The 13,484-nt window shown below is 37.2% G+C and overlaps 2 protein-coding genes across 2 annotated transcripts; both read left to right on the forward strand.

The window, feature by feature from the left end:
* On the forward strand, positions 223-3,246 carry LOC109850660 (putative kinase-like protein TMKL1). The gene is made up of 2 exons (XM_020420718.1): positions 223-1,591; positions 2,299-3,246. Exons 1-2 carry the CDS (start codon positions 256-258, stop codon positions 2,925-2,927), a joined length of 1,965 nt encoding a protein of 654 aa, XP_020276307.1. The 5' UTR covers positions 223-255; the 3' UTR covers positions 2,928-3,246.
* Positions 11,862-12,308, forward strand: LOC109830739 (zinc finger protein GIS-like). Its single transcript, XM_020398105.1, has one exon. It carries the CDS (start codon positions 11,862-11,864, stop codon positions 12,306-12,308), a length of 447 nt encoding a protein of 148 aa, XP_020253694.1.

Raw genomic sequence — 13,484 nt, forward strand, 5'->3', positions numbered from 1 at the left:
CCCGAACCCAAGCAGTCAGCGGTCTGCACCTCCCTCGCCTATCTTTTGAAAAAACCTACAACAACCTCCACACCCACCAACCCACTGGGTCCTACAATCCCAATCGGTGAAAAATTGGGTGTACTGCCACAAAAGTATAATTTTTTTCCCTTTTGGTCTCAAAAACCCTGCTCCCAATAAAGCAGAGCCCTCTCAAAAACCTCTCCTCTGCTCTGCGCTCTCTCTCCTCTCTCTCTCTCTCTCTCTCTCTCATCAATGGCTTCTTCTTGTTCTTCTTCCATTATTATCTTCCTCTTTCTCTGCTCAATCTCTACTGTGATCTCCTCTGATGTGGCCACTCTCTTAGGAAAGATAAAGCCAGCTCTCTCCACATCAACTAACCTCGAGCTCTCCTCATGGAACTCCTCTCTCCCTCTCTGCAAATGGAGAGGCCTTCAATGGGCTTTCTCCAATGGCTCTCTCCTCTCCTGCGCCCAAAGCCCGTCTCTACTCTCTAACCTTTCTCTTTACAAAGACCCATCTCTCCAACTTGTCTCGATCCATCTCCCTGCTTCAGCTCTCTCTGGTTCAATCCCCAAAGAGATTGGGGAGCTCTCCTCGTTGCAGTCCTTGCTTCTGGGCGTCAATAACTTGACTGGAGTTATTCCTTTGGAGCTTGGAAACTGTCCTGAGCTCGCTGAGCTTGATTTGGGGGGCAATTTCTTTGATGGGTCGATCCCAGTTTCGATCTGGAACCTGTGCGGAAAGCTTCAAACCCTCAGCTTTCATGGAAATAAGCTCTCTGGTTCGGTTCCGGAGCCTGCAGTGCCCAATCCGAGCTGCACGAATCTTAAAGCTCTGGATTTGGCTGATAACCAGCTTGAAGGAGAGTTCCCTCTGTTTGTTACCAGGTTCAGTGGATTGCAGGAGCTTGATCTCAGCTCAAATCGGTTATCCGGATCGATACCGGATTCGATACTGAAGCTGAACAATTTACAAAGGCTGAATCTTTCTTACAATAACTTCAGTGGGGTTGTTCCGCCGTTGAGTAAATTTGGAGCAGAGTCTTTACAAGGGAATAACCCTAGTCTATGTGGATCCCCATTGAAGCAATGTGGATCAAATTCAAGGCTAAGTTCTGGTGCGATTGCAGGTATTATTATCGGTTTAATGGTCGGTGTCGTAGTTTTGGCTTCGGTTTTGATCGGATGGTATCAAGGGAGAAAGAGGAAGAATGTGAGTAAAAGAATTGAAGAGGATGAGATGGAGATTGAAGAGGGCGATGGAGGCGAAGGAAAGCTAATGGTTTTTCAGGGGGGAGAGCATTTGACACTTGAGGATGTGCTCAATGCAACTGGCCAAGTATTGGAGAAGACTAGTTATGGGACTGTGTACAAGGCTAAGCTGAATGATGGAGGTACTATTGCTTTGAGGTTGTTGAGAGAAGGGAGTAGCATGGATTTAGCTTCTTGTTTGCCTGTGGTTCGATATCTTGGTAGAGCTCGTCATGAGAATGTTGTTCCTTTGAGAGCTTTTTATCAGGGGAAGAGAGGGGAGAAGCTTTTGATCTATGATTACCTTCACAATAGAAGCCTTCATGATCTTCTCCATGGTATGCAGCAGTTTTAGTTAATTATTACTACATATCCAAGATTTCACAAATTGCTAGTTTTAGATTTTATATTCCATAAAAGAGGAACCTCGTAAGGATGATTTGCACGGCTATATGCTTTGTTGTATCAATACCTTAGGTTAACTACTTTTTGACCCATATAACTAATGTTGTAAGTTTTGCATACATGTCCATTGAGATCTTAATTACTTTGACCTAGCTACGTATGCAAGAGGTTAATCAATACCTATTAATTTAACCACTTGGTGTTTTTGCAAGAGTTTCGCAAGTTGCTATTTTTAGACTTGAAATCCACAATCAGCATCACATATGTTGATTATGTAGTTTTGCTAAATGCGTAGTTGGATGAATACGAGAGGTTTAACTAGTTCTTCATGACATTAAAAGGTTTTTGCATTCATAGCCAATGAAGGATTAGTTACTTAGTACCTTTTCATTCAAGAGTCTAACATATACCTAATAATTTAACCACTTTCGGTATTTTTGCAATACTTTCATAGATTGCTAGATTTAGACTTAAAGAATTCTCAATCACTATCACATAGTTTGGTTTAAATAGTTCTGGATATTTGACGTAATAACATTTCTCATTTATTTGAGTCTGATATCAGTTATATAATCAAATACCCGTACCAATTACATGAGGATTTTTTCACATCCATTTTAAATCCTTTTTTTTTTTGTAGAATCAAGAGCAGGGAGGCCAATGCTAAACTGGCCAAGACGCCACAAAATAGCTCTAGGCATAGCAAGAGGCCTAGCCTACCTCCACACTGGCCAAGAAAACCCTATAACTCATGGAAACATCCGATCCAAAAACGTTTTAGTCGATGAATTCTTCGTGTCAAGAGTAACCGAGTATGGCCTTGACAAAATAATGGTCCCCTCAGTCGCTGATGAAATGATCACCATCTCAAAATTAGACGGCTACAAAGCGCCTGAGCTCCAAAAGATGAAGAAATGCAACTCAAGAACCGATGTCTATTCATTTGGGATACTTTTGTTAGAGATTCTAATGGGGAAAAAGCCTGGGAAGGGGAATGAAGGTTCGGATTTGCCTGCATTGGTGAAAGTTGCGGTCTTGGAGGAGACTACAATGGAGGTGTTTGATGATGAGTTGTTGAGAGGGATTAGGAGTCCGACTGAAGATGGTTTGGTTCAAGCTTTGAAATTGGCAATGGGGTGTTGTGCTCCGACGCCTGAGGTGAGACCGGACATGAGAGAGATTGTGAAGCAGTTGGAGGAGAACAGGCCTAGAAATAGATCGGCATTGTATAGTCCTACTGATAGAAGTGAGATTGGGACTCCATTCTGAAAAAAAACAATCTTCTTCACAAAGGAAACTTGAGGTTCACGTTAGCTTAGATAAGAGGATTTGGTCAGCAGCTGATCATATCTTTTTGTGTTGGTTCTCAATAGGGGATATGTGGATGTACATGAGATTGAAGGGTGATCGACTTTGAGCCTAATTTTATGCTATTTATTACCAGATGCCGAGTGTAAGCTTATATGTACTGATTAAGCCTGTTTTTTGTTGTTATATCCTACTGATCAGTTGTAATAGGAATTTTTGCCATGGATTGAGAAAGCAACTTCACTGTGATTTTATTGAGAAATTTGTTAAGGTTTATCAAGATCTCTGTACTGTGGCTGATAAACATTTCATTTGAGCATGTTTGTTCATTTATTAGTAAATACCAAAGATCTGCAGTAAATGCAGTAAAGAAATTATCACTCTTGTTGTATCTAAGTACATATTTGACTAAATTGCTAATTAATTAACCCCCCTTTACTATACGTGGAGTTGTATTTATTGCCTTTTAACTGTTTAAGTAACACTTAAAACAATTGTAAAATGAGTTCATGGATGAGGGGGTTATTGGCAATTTACCTACATATTAAGATTGTGAATTATGTTGTATATTCTTCTTTTGTCCTTCCTAGGCTAAGATGTAATGTCTTCTTTAGCAACTAATGCACTTAGCTCAATATCACTGTGGAGTCTTCCTCATGGAGGCATGAGTTCTGCGTAACCAAAGCTAGTTCTAGAAGACAAACAACAAGAAGAAAGAGGGAAGTGATAATTTTGCCACCTTGCTTTATATTATATAGTCTCTTTGATGGGTAATTGTGAAGTTAAAAGACTTTTGATTCTCGTGTACAGTTGAGATGTTGACCCTTTCCAAAGGAAGAAGGGCAGTCTGCGGTATTCTAGTAGAGTGGACAGCATTGAAAATCTCTCATTTGTGCGTGAACTCATGCCCTCTGCTTCCTTTTTCTGCTGGCCTCTTTGTCTTTGTTCGATGCCCCCACATGTTGAAAGTTTGTACAGCTTACAATAGTTTGAATATGAAAGATGTGACTTTGAAATTTGACATTCTTGTCTGTTGTGTGATTTTTTTGTTGTCAACAACTAAAAGAAAGAGAGATTTGTACATATTCCCCCCTTCTCGAACAAAAGAATTTCAAGGGAGAACGAATGTTGCTTGTGTGAGCAGGAGTGACAATCTGAATCTTACCTGGCTGGATTAAAAAAAAAAAAAAACTTCAACAACCAAAAACCCAAAGAGAGAGAGGAAAAAAAATGTCACCCCACTCATCCATAATGCAGAACCACCTACTCACAAGTTGCTGTTAGTTTTTTTTTTTTAAATCCAAATGTTTTGGTTGGTTTTATAACAAGCCCCAAACGTTAGGTGGAATACTTGATATTTATTAAGTTTTAGGGGGTTATTTTAAAATGACCAAACTCGCCCGTGTGTGTACACGCGCGTGTTAGGTGGAGGGAGTTTATGAAATTTTACCACCCAAAGAAATAACACAATGTCCAAAAAAGAAAAAGAAAAAATGTCATTGACTCATTCTCTCCCATATTCGCATGTATGATGCAAGCACCTAATAATTTTCTCTTATCCAACAAATGGGTCCAAAGTAGACTCAATATTTTGGGGTTTGTAGGTATGAACAAGAACCTAGTCTCTTCTTTCAACTCGATTATTAATTAGGTTAGTTTGAGTATATGACATGTTTATCATTATGACCCAACCGAATTAGTTATTTTGTATATGTATATATTAATTACAGTTGAGAAAATTGACACTCTAATTTTAAATTCTATAGTGAAGTCATATCAAAGCCCACGAGGTCAAACTTCACACTTGTTATGGATTTGGTTCTAGATGAGAATATCATGTTTACGAACAAAAACGTGCATCAGCAAGTGAATAAAGCATGCTACATGAAATTCTCAATATAATCACAATCAACGAACAGCTCAATAAAACTATGAAAGGGCAAGTTTTCTTTTACCATACTTTCCAAAACTTCATTTGTGTCTTTTTTTTTACCAGTTATTATGCACATTCAATGCACATAGTTAAATATTAAAATTATTTATTTTTTATTTATTTTCTTACTATAAAATAAGTCAGATTCATCTTGAGTTAATCCTTAAACATGAATTATTAAATTTTCTATAAATTTTATTTAAATATTTTTTAAAAATTTATGAAATAGATTTGTGTGTAAAACTGGGATCAATATACTTTTATATACTTGCACACACAACATTATTTTTTAAATTTGTATATATCAAACTTCATGTAACATATTTGTTTATTAGGTCAAATCATCGATCTCCAATTTGTTTATCTTAGTCATTAAATATAGTGTTAAGTTAAAAAAACACAATAATATATTGTTGATGTGTTAATAAAATATAACCAAATACTTAATATTGAGATGGTTTGTATGAGCTCAGCACAGAGTACATACTTTTCACAAGACTGTAAAACATCTTAATTATTGATAGACTTAAAATAAAAAAATAAATACTAAATATTACTGGTGACTCTAGTATAACTTTATATGACAAAATCATTCACATAAACATATTAAAAATTTTGCATGAAAATCCATTCTGAAGCTTCCAAATTTTACTCAAAAAATTAAGTTTTACTATAAAATATTTAAAAATATATTATCTTTTATTCCTTCTTTTATCATATTTAATTTAGTCAAGATTAATTATTCTCCACCGTTACCTTTTCCTGAACAATTCTACCATAGTGTCTTCATCGTCTACATCAATTGTGACATCATGTTGGTATATAATAAAGAGCAAAAGACAAAATAAGAGTCTAGAAATATATTAGGATATACTTGGATCAATCAAAATATATTATTACTCATAATTGATATGCATCAGAGACAAAATGTGTTGACAATCTTAAACTATAAAACAGACTGTGTGGGCCCTCTAACATGAATTTTTTTAATACAAGTGACCCTTAAGATTAATTTTAAGAATCTCTTAAGGTCAGGAATAAACAACTAACAAGTTTACAGTGAAATCTAAGAGAACGTAGTACATTCTTAAGAATTATTAATTTTTACTTAATTTATTTATAATGATAGGATCTCATTATTAACTAACTACAATGCATACTACATTAATATTTTTTATTGGACATTCAAGATAGGCATAGGACCCAGGTGAGTCCTCATCGTAATGAATGTTATACAATTTAATTACAAAGAAAAAAGGAGGATTAATCAATGATGTAGTTGGTGAGGGTGAAACTCTAGCGACTTAATTTGAGTATGTGGTTATATTATAGATGGGGATGGAGAAGGGTGGTTTTGAAAATAGTGAGTGTGTCAGGTAATTAATATGGTTTTTGTCTGTATGGTTTTCTTTGTTCATTTTCAAGATATATGTGGTCCTTTAGATATATATAGCTATAGCATTACTACTCTCTTTTGGCTTTGTGGAAGAGTTTGGATATAAAAAAATAAATTATCTAATCTGGTTAAAGTATGATCATATAAGTTAAGCCCAAGCATGGAAGTTATTTTAACCAACAACAATATGTAAGTATTACAATTGGCATTGAGATCTAAAATACGCGTGAGATTCTCTTTGACTTTTATACAAATAGTATCTATTTAAATAGTAATAGTATAATTAAACTTTATGATCTAAAAAAATATCAAATATATAATATAATTAATTTTTAAAAATAATTTGATCTAATCTAATAAGAAGAAAATAGATGAAAGTGATGTAAAAAATTATTGAAATTTTATTATTCATAAATTTTAAACAATTTAATTTAATAATCTAATCTAATAAGAAGAAAATAACAAAGGCACATATATGTTGAAGGAGATGAAAGTGTTATGAAAATTATTATAATTTCTGATATAAAAAAATCAAACATACAATATAATTAATTGCTTTAAAATAATATATTCTAATCTAATAAGAAAAAATAGATGAAAGTATTGTGAAAATTATTGTTATTTCTTAATATAAAAAATATTAATTACATAATATAATTAATTGCTTAAAAATAATCTAATCTAATCTAATAAGAAGAAAACAACAAAGACACATACCTATTGAAGGAGATGAAAGTGCTATGAAAATTATCATAATTTCTTGGCTTATATATATTAGCATGTGATATTGCATGTGAGAGAATAATAATTATAAATAGAGTTCTATTTAAATAATAATGATATAATTAAACTTTAAAATTAATATGTAGTACCGTGAACTACTTGAAGTTTAGTCGATGAGAACTTGACATGTTGTGTCCTCAAATTGCAGCCATTTGTTTTAATTTTCCTTTTTATAATTTTGAGAACGACTCTTGTCTCTTTAATTTGTTTGATGGATTTTGCAATTATCTCATCCATAATATGTACATTTGTACGTATGCGTTGTTCCTGGGTTCGACATGTGGGGCATACATTATTTGAATTGTCTAGTTGATTTATTTAGTTTTTGCATATACACCCTTCATCTTGTATACATTTGTAAAGTTTGCATTTAATAATTTCATTCATGTTTATACTTCATTTTAAACTATATCTTTATCTTCATACTATGTATATCCAATAAGAATTCATCAATTTATCAACTTACTCTTACTTAATATCTTCATACTATGTATATCCAATAAGAATTCATCAATTTATCAACTTACTCTTACTTAATGGATTAGTATTTGAATTAATGTATATCCAATAAGAATTCATCAATTTATCAACTTACTCTTACTTAATGGATTAGTATTTGAATTATAATGTTATTTTTATCTACCGAAAGATTTTCCTGAACTTGTGCTTTTAAAGGAAGTATGATTTAATCAAGTGTATAATCGAATCACCGAGTTCTTTTTTAATTAAGGAAAATCAATAACATTTACAAGAGTATTATATTAGATCTTGGAGATTAATTTGTAGGCAATAAAAATTGCCTTTAATCCTTATCAGAGAAGTTCAGAACAAGACTGCTAAAACCTCACCCGAAAGAGCAAAAAAGGGGAAAACGCTAACATCTCTCAAACCATAAGGAATTTGGCGAAACGGATGCGGAAAATCCTCTTTGGAGGTTTGGTTGGCCCCGTCTCATCGAGATAGGCGATTTTTATATATAATTCGTCTAATTCCAAGTTACAGTTTGAAAGTTACGACATGTTCTTCGTAGCATTGTCTGGAGCTCCCCTGAAGAGCAACCTTGCCTGCAAAGGAGTTTAGCTCACCTGAATGATTCAAGCTGTAAGCTTGCTGAATGAGGCTAACTCACCTGCACAGCCTCTCCTACCAAGCTCGTCTACATATTTGAAGCTCGCCTGCACAAGACAAGCTCGCCCGACAGTTGGGAGCTCGCCTTCATGACCCAAGCTTGCCTGCATGACCCAAGCTTGCCTACATGTTTGAAGCTCTCCTGCATAAGGAAAGCTCGCCCGACAGCTGGGAGCTCGCCTGACGATCCCCTTGGGCTCTCCTAATGCTTGAAGCTCGCTTGCATGATCCAGGCTCACCTGAAGGCAAGCTCGCCTGACAGCTTGAAGCTCGCCTGCATGATCCTGGCTCGCCTGAAGGCAAGCTCGCCTGACAGCTTGAAGCTCGCTTGCATGATCAAGCCTCGCCTGCATAAGCTCGCCTGCATAGCCTCGCCTGAAGGCCAAGCTCGCATGCACAACCTTGCCAGCTTGCCTAGCCTGTCAGCTGCCCGCTTGAAGCATGAGAACAGTCAAATCCCTTGAATTAAGGGATTGGTTATCTTCATGACCGTACCCAGCACGGGAATAGTCATTTCCCATGATTTAAGAGATTTGGTCATGATTCTCCTCATGGCCATACTCAGTATGGGAATGGTCACTTCCCATGATTTAAGGGAGTGATTACACTCTCCTTCTTCTATATAAAAGGCCATAAGCAGCCATAGAGAAAGGGTCTTAGGACCCGACCTCTTTGAGGACGAATTACAGAGAACTCAAGACCATCTTGAACTCGAGATTCTTGTTCCAGGCACGCCGTCGGCTAAGTCTTGGTCTTTGGAGATTGGACTTCTTGTCATTCAAGAAGACCGAATTCTTGGCATCTTCGGCCTACAAGCACAAGCACTTGTTTGGCCTCGGTTGATCGAACTCATCCAATCAAGCTTCTACTGTGTACTGAAGCTTCAAGCACTTGTTTGGACTCTGTTGATTGAACTCACCTAATCAAGCTTCTACTGCGTACTAAAGCTTGCCAGTAATTACTATCGTATCATCCAAAGGAAGCAAATTTGGCACAAGCATCGAGGAAGATGTCCTATCACTGCCACTGAACCCACGTTAAACAAGAAGGGTCATTCCCTTCTCCTCTGTTTGTAACTTTGATTCATTAGTTTGTAATAACCTATTCTTATCAATACAAACAAAGTCTCCACTCTCGGAAAATTAAATTTTACACCTACAGAAGTTGATGACCACAGTGGGAGAAACCATTTTTTCAACTAAAATGGTGGTGGCGCAATTCGACAAAATTATGGTGGGGACAACTGTTGAGTCCCTTATGATCGATTAAGGAGTACTTATCTTCATCCTCTTCTAGCACCAATGTGTCTCGGAAGTGCTACAGAGTTGCGTGTGTGGCCCAGCCCCAAGTGGTCAAGGCAACCACGCCAGAGAACTCCGCCCGAGCAAGCACACAGGGTTCTATCTCCCATATGCTTGCTCGGGCGGAGTTCTCCGGCGTGATTGCCTCGTCCACTTGGGGCTGGGCCACACGCGCAACTCTGTAACACTTCTAAGACGCATTACCGTCAGAAAAGGATGAAGATAAGTACTCCTCAAACTCGATCACGAGGAACTCAATAGTTATCCCCACCGCAATTTCGTCGAACTGTGCTACCACCATTTCAGTTGAAGAAACGGTTTCTCCCACTGTGGTCATCATCTTCTGTAGGTGTAAAATTTGATTTCCTGAGAGTGGAGACTTTGTTTGTATTGATAAGAATAGGTTGTTACAAACTAATGAATCAAAGTTACAAGCAGAGGAGAAGGGAATGACCCTTCTTGTTTAACGTGGGTTCAATGGCAGTGATAAGACATCTCCCTCGATGCTTGTGCCAAATTTGCTTCCTTTGGATGATCCGATAGTAATTGCGGTCAAGCTTTAGTACGTAGTAGAAGCTTGATTAGGTGAGTTCGATCAACAGAGGCCAAACAAGTGCTTGAAGCTTCAGTACACAGTAGAAGCTTGATTGGATGAGTTCGATTAACCGAGACCAAACAAGTGCTTGTGCTTGTAGGCCGAAGATGCCAAGAATTCGATCTTCTTGAATGACAAAAAGTCCGATCTCCAACGACCAAGACTCTGCCGACGGCGTGCCTGGAACAAGGTTGATCTCGAGTCCAAGATGGTCTTGAGTTCTCTGTAATTCGTCCTCAAAGAGGTCGGGTCCTAAGACCCTTTCTCTATGGCTGCTCATGGCCTTTTATAGAGAAGAAGGAGAGTGTAATCACTTCCTTAAATCATGAGAAATGACCATTCCCATACTGAGTATGGTCATGAGGAGAATCATGACCAAATCTCTTAAATCATGGGAAATGACTATTCCCGTGCTGGGTACGGTCATGAAGATAACCAATCCCTTAATTCAAGGGATTTGACTGCTCCCATGCTTCAAGCGGGCAACTGACAGGCTAGGCGAGTTGGCAAGGCTGTGCATGCGAGCTTGGCCTTCAGGCGAGGCTATGCAGGTGTGCTTGTGCAGACGAGGCTTGATCATGCAAGCGAGCTTCAAGCTGTCAGGCGAGCTTGCTTTCAGGCGAGCATGTATCATGCAGGCAAGCTTCAAGCATTAGGAGAGCCCAAGGGGATCGTCAGGCGAGCTCCCAGCTATCGGGCGAGCTTTTCTTATGTAGGCAAGCTTCAAACATGCAGACGTGCTTGGGTCATGCAGGCGAGCTCCCAACTGTCGGGTGAGCTTGCCTTGTGCAGACGTGCTTCAAATATGCAGGCGAGCTTGGTAGGTGAGGCTGTACAGCCGAGTCAGCCTCATTCAATCGAGCTTAAAGCTTGAAGCATTCAGGCGAGCTAAACTCATTTGCAGGCGGGGTTGCTCTTCAGGCGAGCTCCAGAACATGCTACGAAGAACAGGTCGTAACTTTCAAACTGTAACTCGGAATTGGACGAATTATATATGAAAATCGTCTATCTCGACGGGACAGGGCCAACCAAACCTCCAAATGGGGTTTGCCGCCTCCGTTTTGCCAAATTCCTTACGGTTTGAGAGATATTAGCGTTTTCCTCTTTTTTGCTCTTTCGAGTGAGGTTTTAGCAGTCTTATTCTGAACTTCTCTGATAGGGATTAAAGACAATTTTTATTGCCTACATAATTCAGTAAGAAATCTGTTATATATGTTTAGTTCACATAATGTGCTTGGTTGAATGGTTGTCGTTGATTTTAAGCAAATAAACAAGAATGTCATATATATCATTTTGGTTTAGATTAAAGGAACTGCTTGGTTTCAACACTTAAAAACTTGTGGCCAGAAAAAGAAATGCAACCCAATGGAAATTATATCATTAAATTTATGATATACTACAGATGCTCCTTCATATGTTAATGCTATCTATGACATTTGTGAATCGATCGATGACAACCTGATTTCTTATTTTAGATGGGATTAATTAATAATATATCTCGTTAATTATTGACAAGGCCAAGGGGGAAGCACTTTGTGTTTATGGAAACAAAACTTAAGCAAGCATAAAGATACGCATAGCTTTTAAAGATACATTTCTTCAATTACCATATCCTTGTAATATTTGCTATATTTCCATCTTTTTACTAGTATAAAGGAGTACTCACGTCCAGTTTCATCTACAATCGAAAATTTCCTTCTGCTAGTTTTAGAGGTAAATACAATTTTATTTTTGTTTTATAATTTGTTCTTGTAATGAGATGGTTTTCCCAAAAAATGTAGATGGAAAGCAAAAGCTTTATAAATGCAAGTATTGTGACAAGGCTTTCATGAGTTCGCAAGCTCTAGGTGGTCATCAAAATGGGCATAGGAGAGAGCGAGACCTTGTTAACAAATTGCATCAAGATCCAAATAGTTTCATTTCTCTCAAAAATCAAGGGCAAGTTTCCTATTGTCCTCCATCCAATTTGAGCCTCGGTGTTAGTTACTGTCAAAACTATTACCATCATCCTCAACCTTATCAATTTAATAATATTATTAGTCAAGGAGCTAGTGAAGTTAATGTGGGGCCCTCTTCAAGGAATTATATTACTGGTCCTAGTTTTGGAAACGGGGGTGAAAGCGATCCAAGAAATGAGAAGTATTGGAGATTAAGAAATCGCGCAGAGCTTGATGAAAATGAGATTGATCTTACCCTCCGTCTGTGATATACAGTGTTGAAGAAAAATGTAGCTCCATGTTTGTTTTTTTAAAATAGATTTTTAAGGGCAATTTACTTTGTTAATTTTTATGTATTTCGTTGCAGTTTTTGTGGGTTAAGAAAAGCAATGTTGCTATGGATACAGGAGTGGGCTCATGAAATTTTGGCATTTAGATTAAAGTTGAATTTTTCATAATTTTACAGAATTTTAAGGATATTGTTAATGATTTTTAATACAATAGAACGGCCATCTTGAACAATTATTGAAATATTCGAAGACCATTGAAACATGAAATATTGTGAACATGAGACCCACTGACTTATTCGAATGAAGGGCTTGGTTTTGATAAAATATTTTAAATTAGTCAGTGGAAGAGTAACAACAGCGAGATAAAAGAACCAGGGACCCAATAGTAATTTCCATAATGCTGAGAGACTAATCTCAAATATCAAAGATGTAAGGGACTATTATCCAAAAACACTTTAAATTTCATAAAATTTGGTCAGATATTCTTAATATGGATCTCAACTAGGGGCGCTAAACCATATACGTATCTGAGGAAATATCTGTAACCGTATCCGTTAGGATACGGATATAGTTACTCAAATCTATAACCGATACGATATGGTTACGGATATGGTTTTGTAGTGAAATATCTGTATCCGTATCCGAAATATCCTAATATATATTAATCATACTCTTACGATAATTTCGATTCTTAGGTTATGGATTTGTGATTAATTTTGATGATTAGGATGTCTAATCTTAATTTTTCAATTATAATGAACATATTAACGAACTCTTTTGTATCACATGAATTATGTTTTTCTCCATACTATCTAGTTTTCTCATATCCGTTTTGTATCCGCATGCATATACGCTCATATATCCGCAGGTATATCCGTAACCGTATCCGATTTTAGCGGATATGGTTATAAATTTTTCTTACCGAGGTATATCCGTATACCCCCCCCACCCCTATTAACAATCTTGTTCTGCTCCAGCGTCACAGCTGCCAAAATTTTCCTTCAGACAACCGTAAAAGCTAACGGCACGCATTCCCACGTCTCAACCCCCATCAGCTACACAATACTGGGGCGTAGCCGTTACGCTACGATTTCAACCGTCGGATATCACAGCTGTTGACCATCCAACCCCACATTACTAAAATACATACAACCC

This window comes from Asparagus officinalis, chromosome 1, assembly GCF_001876935.1.
Source record: "Asparagus officinalis chromosome 1, Aspof.V1, whole genome shotgun sequence".
Taxonomy (NCBI): Eukaryota; Viridiplantae; Streptophyta; class Magnoliopsida; order Asparagales; family Asparagaceae; genus Asparagus; species Asparagus officinalis.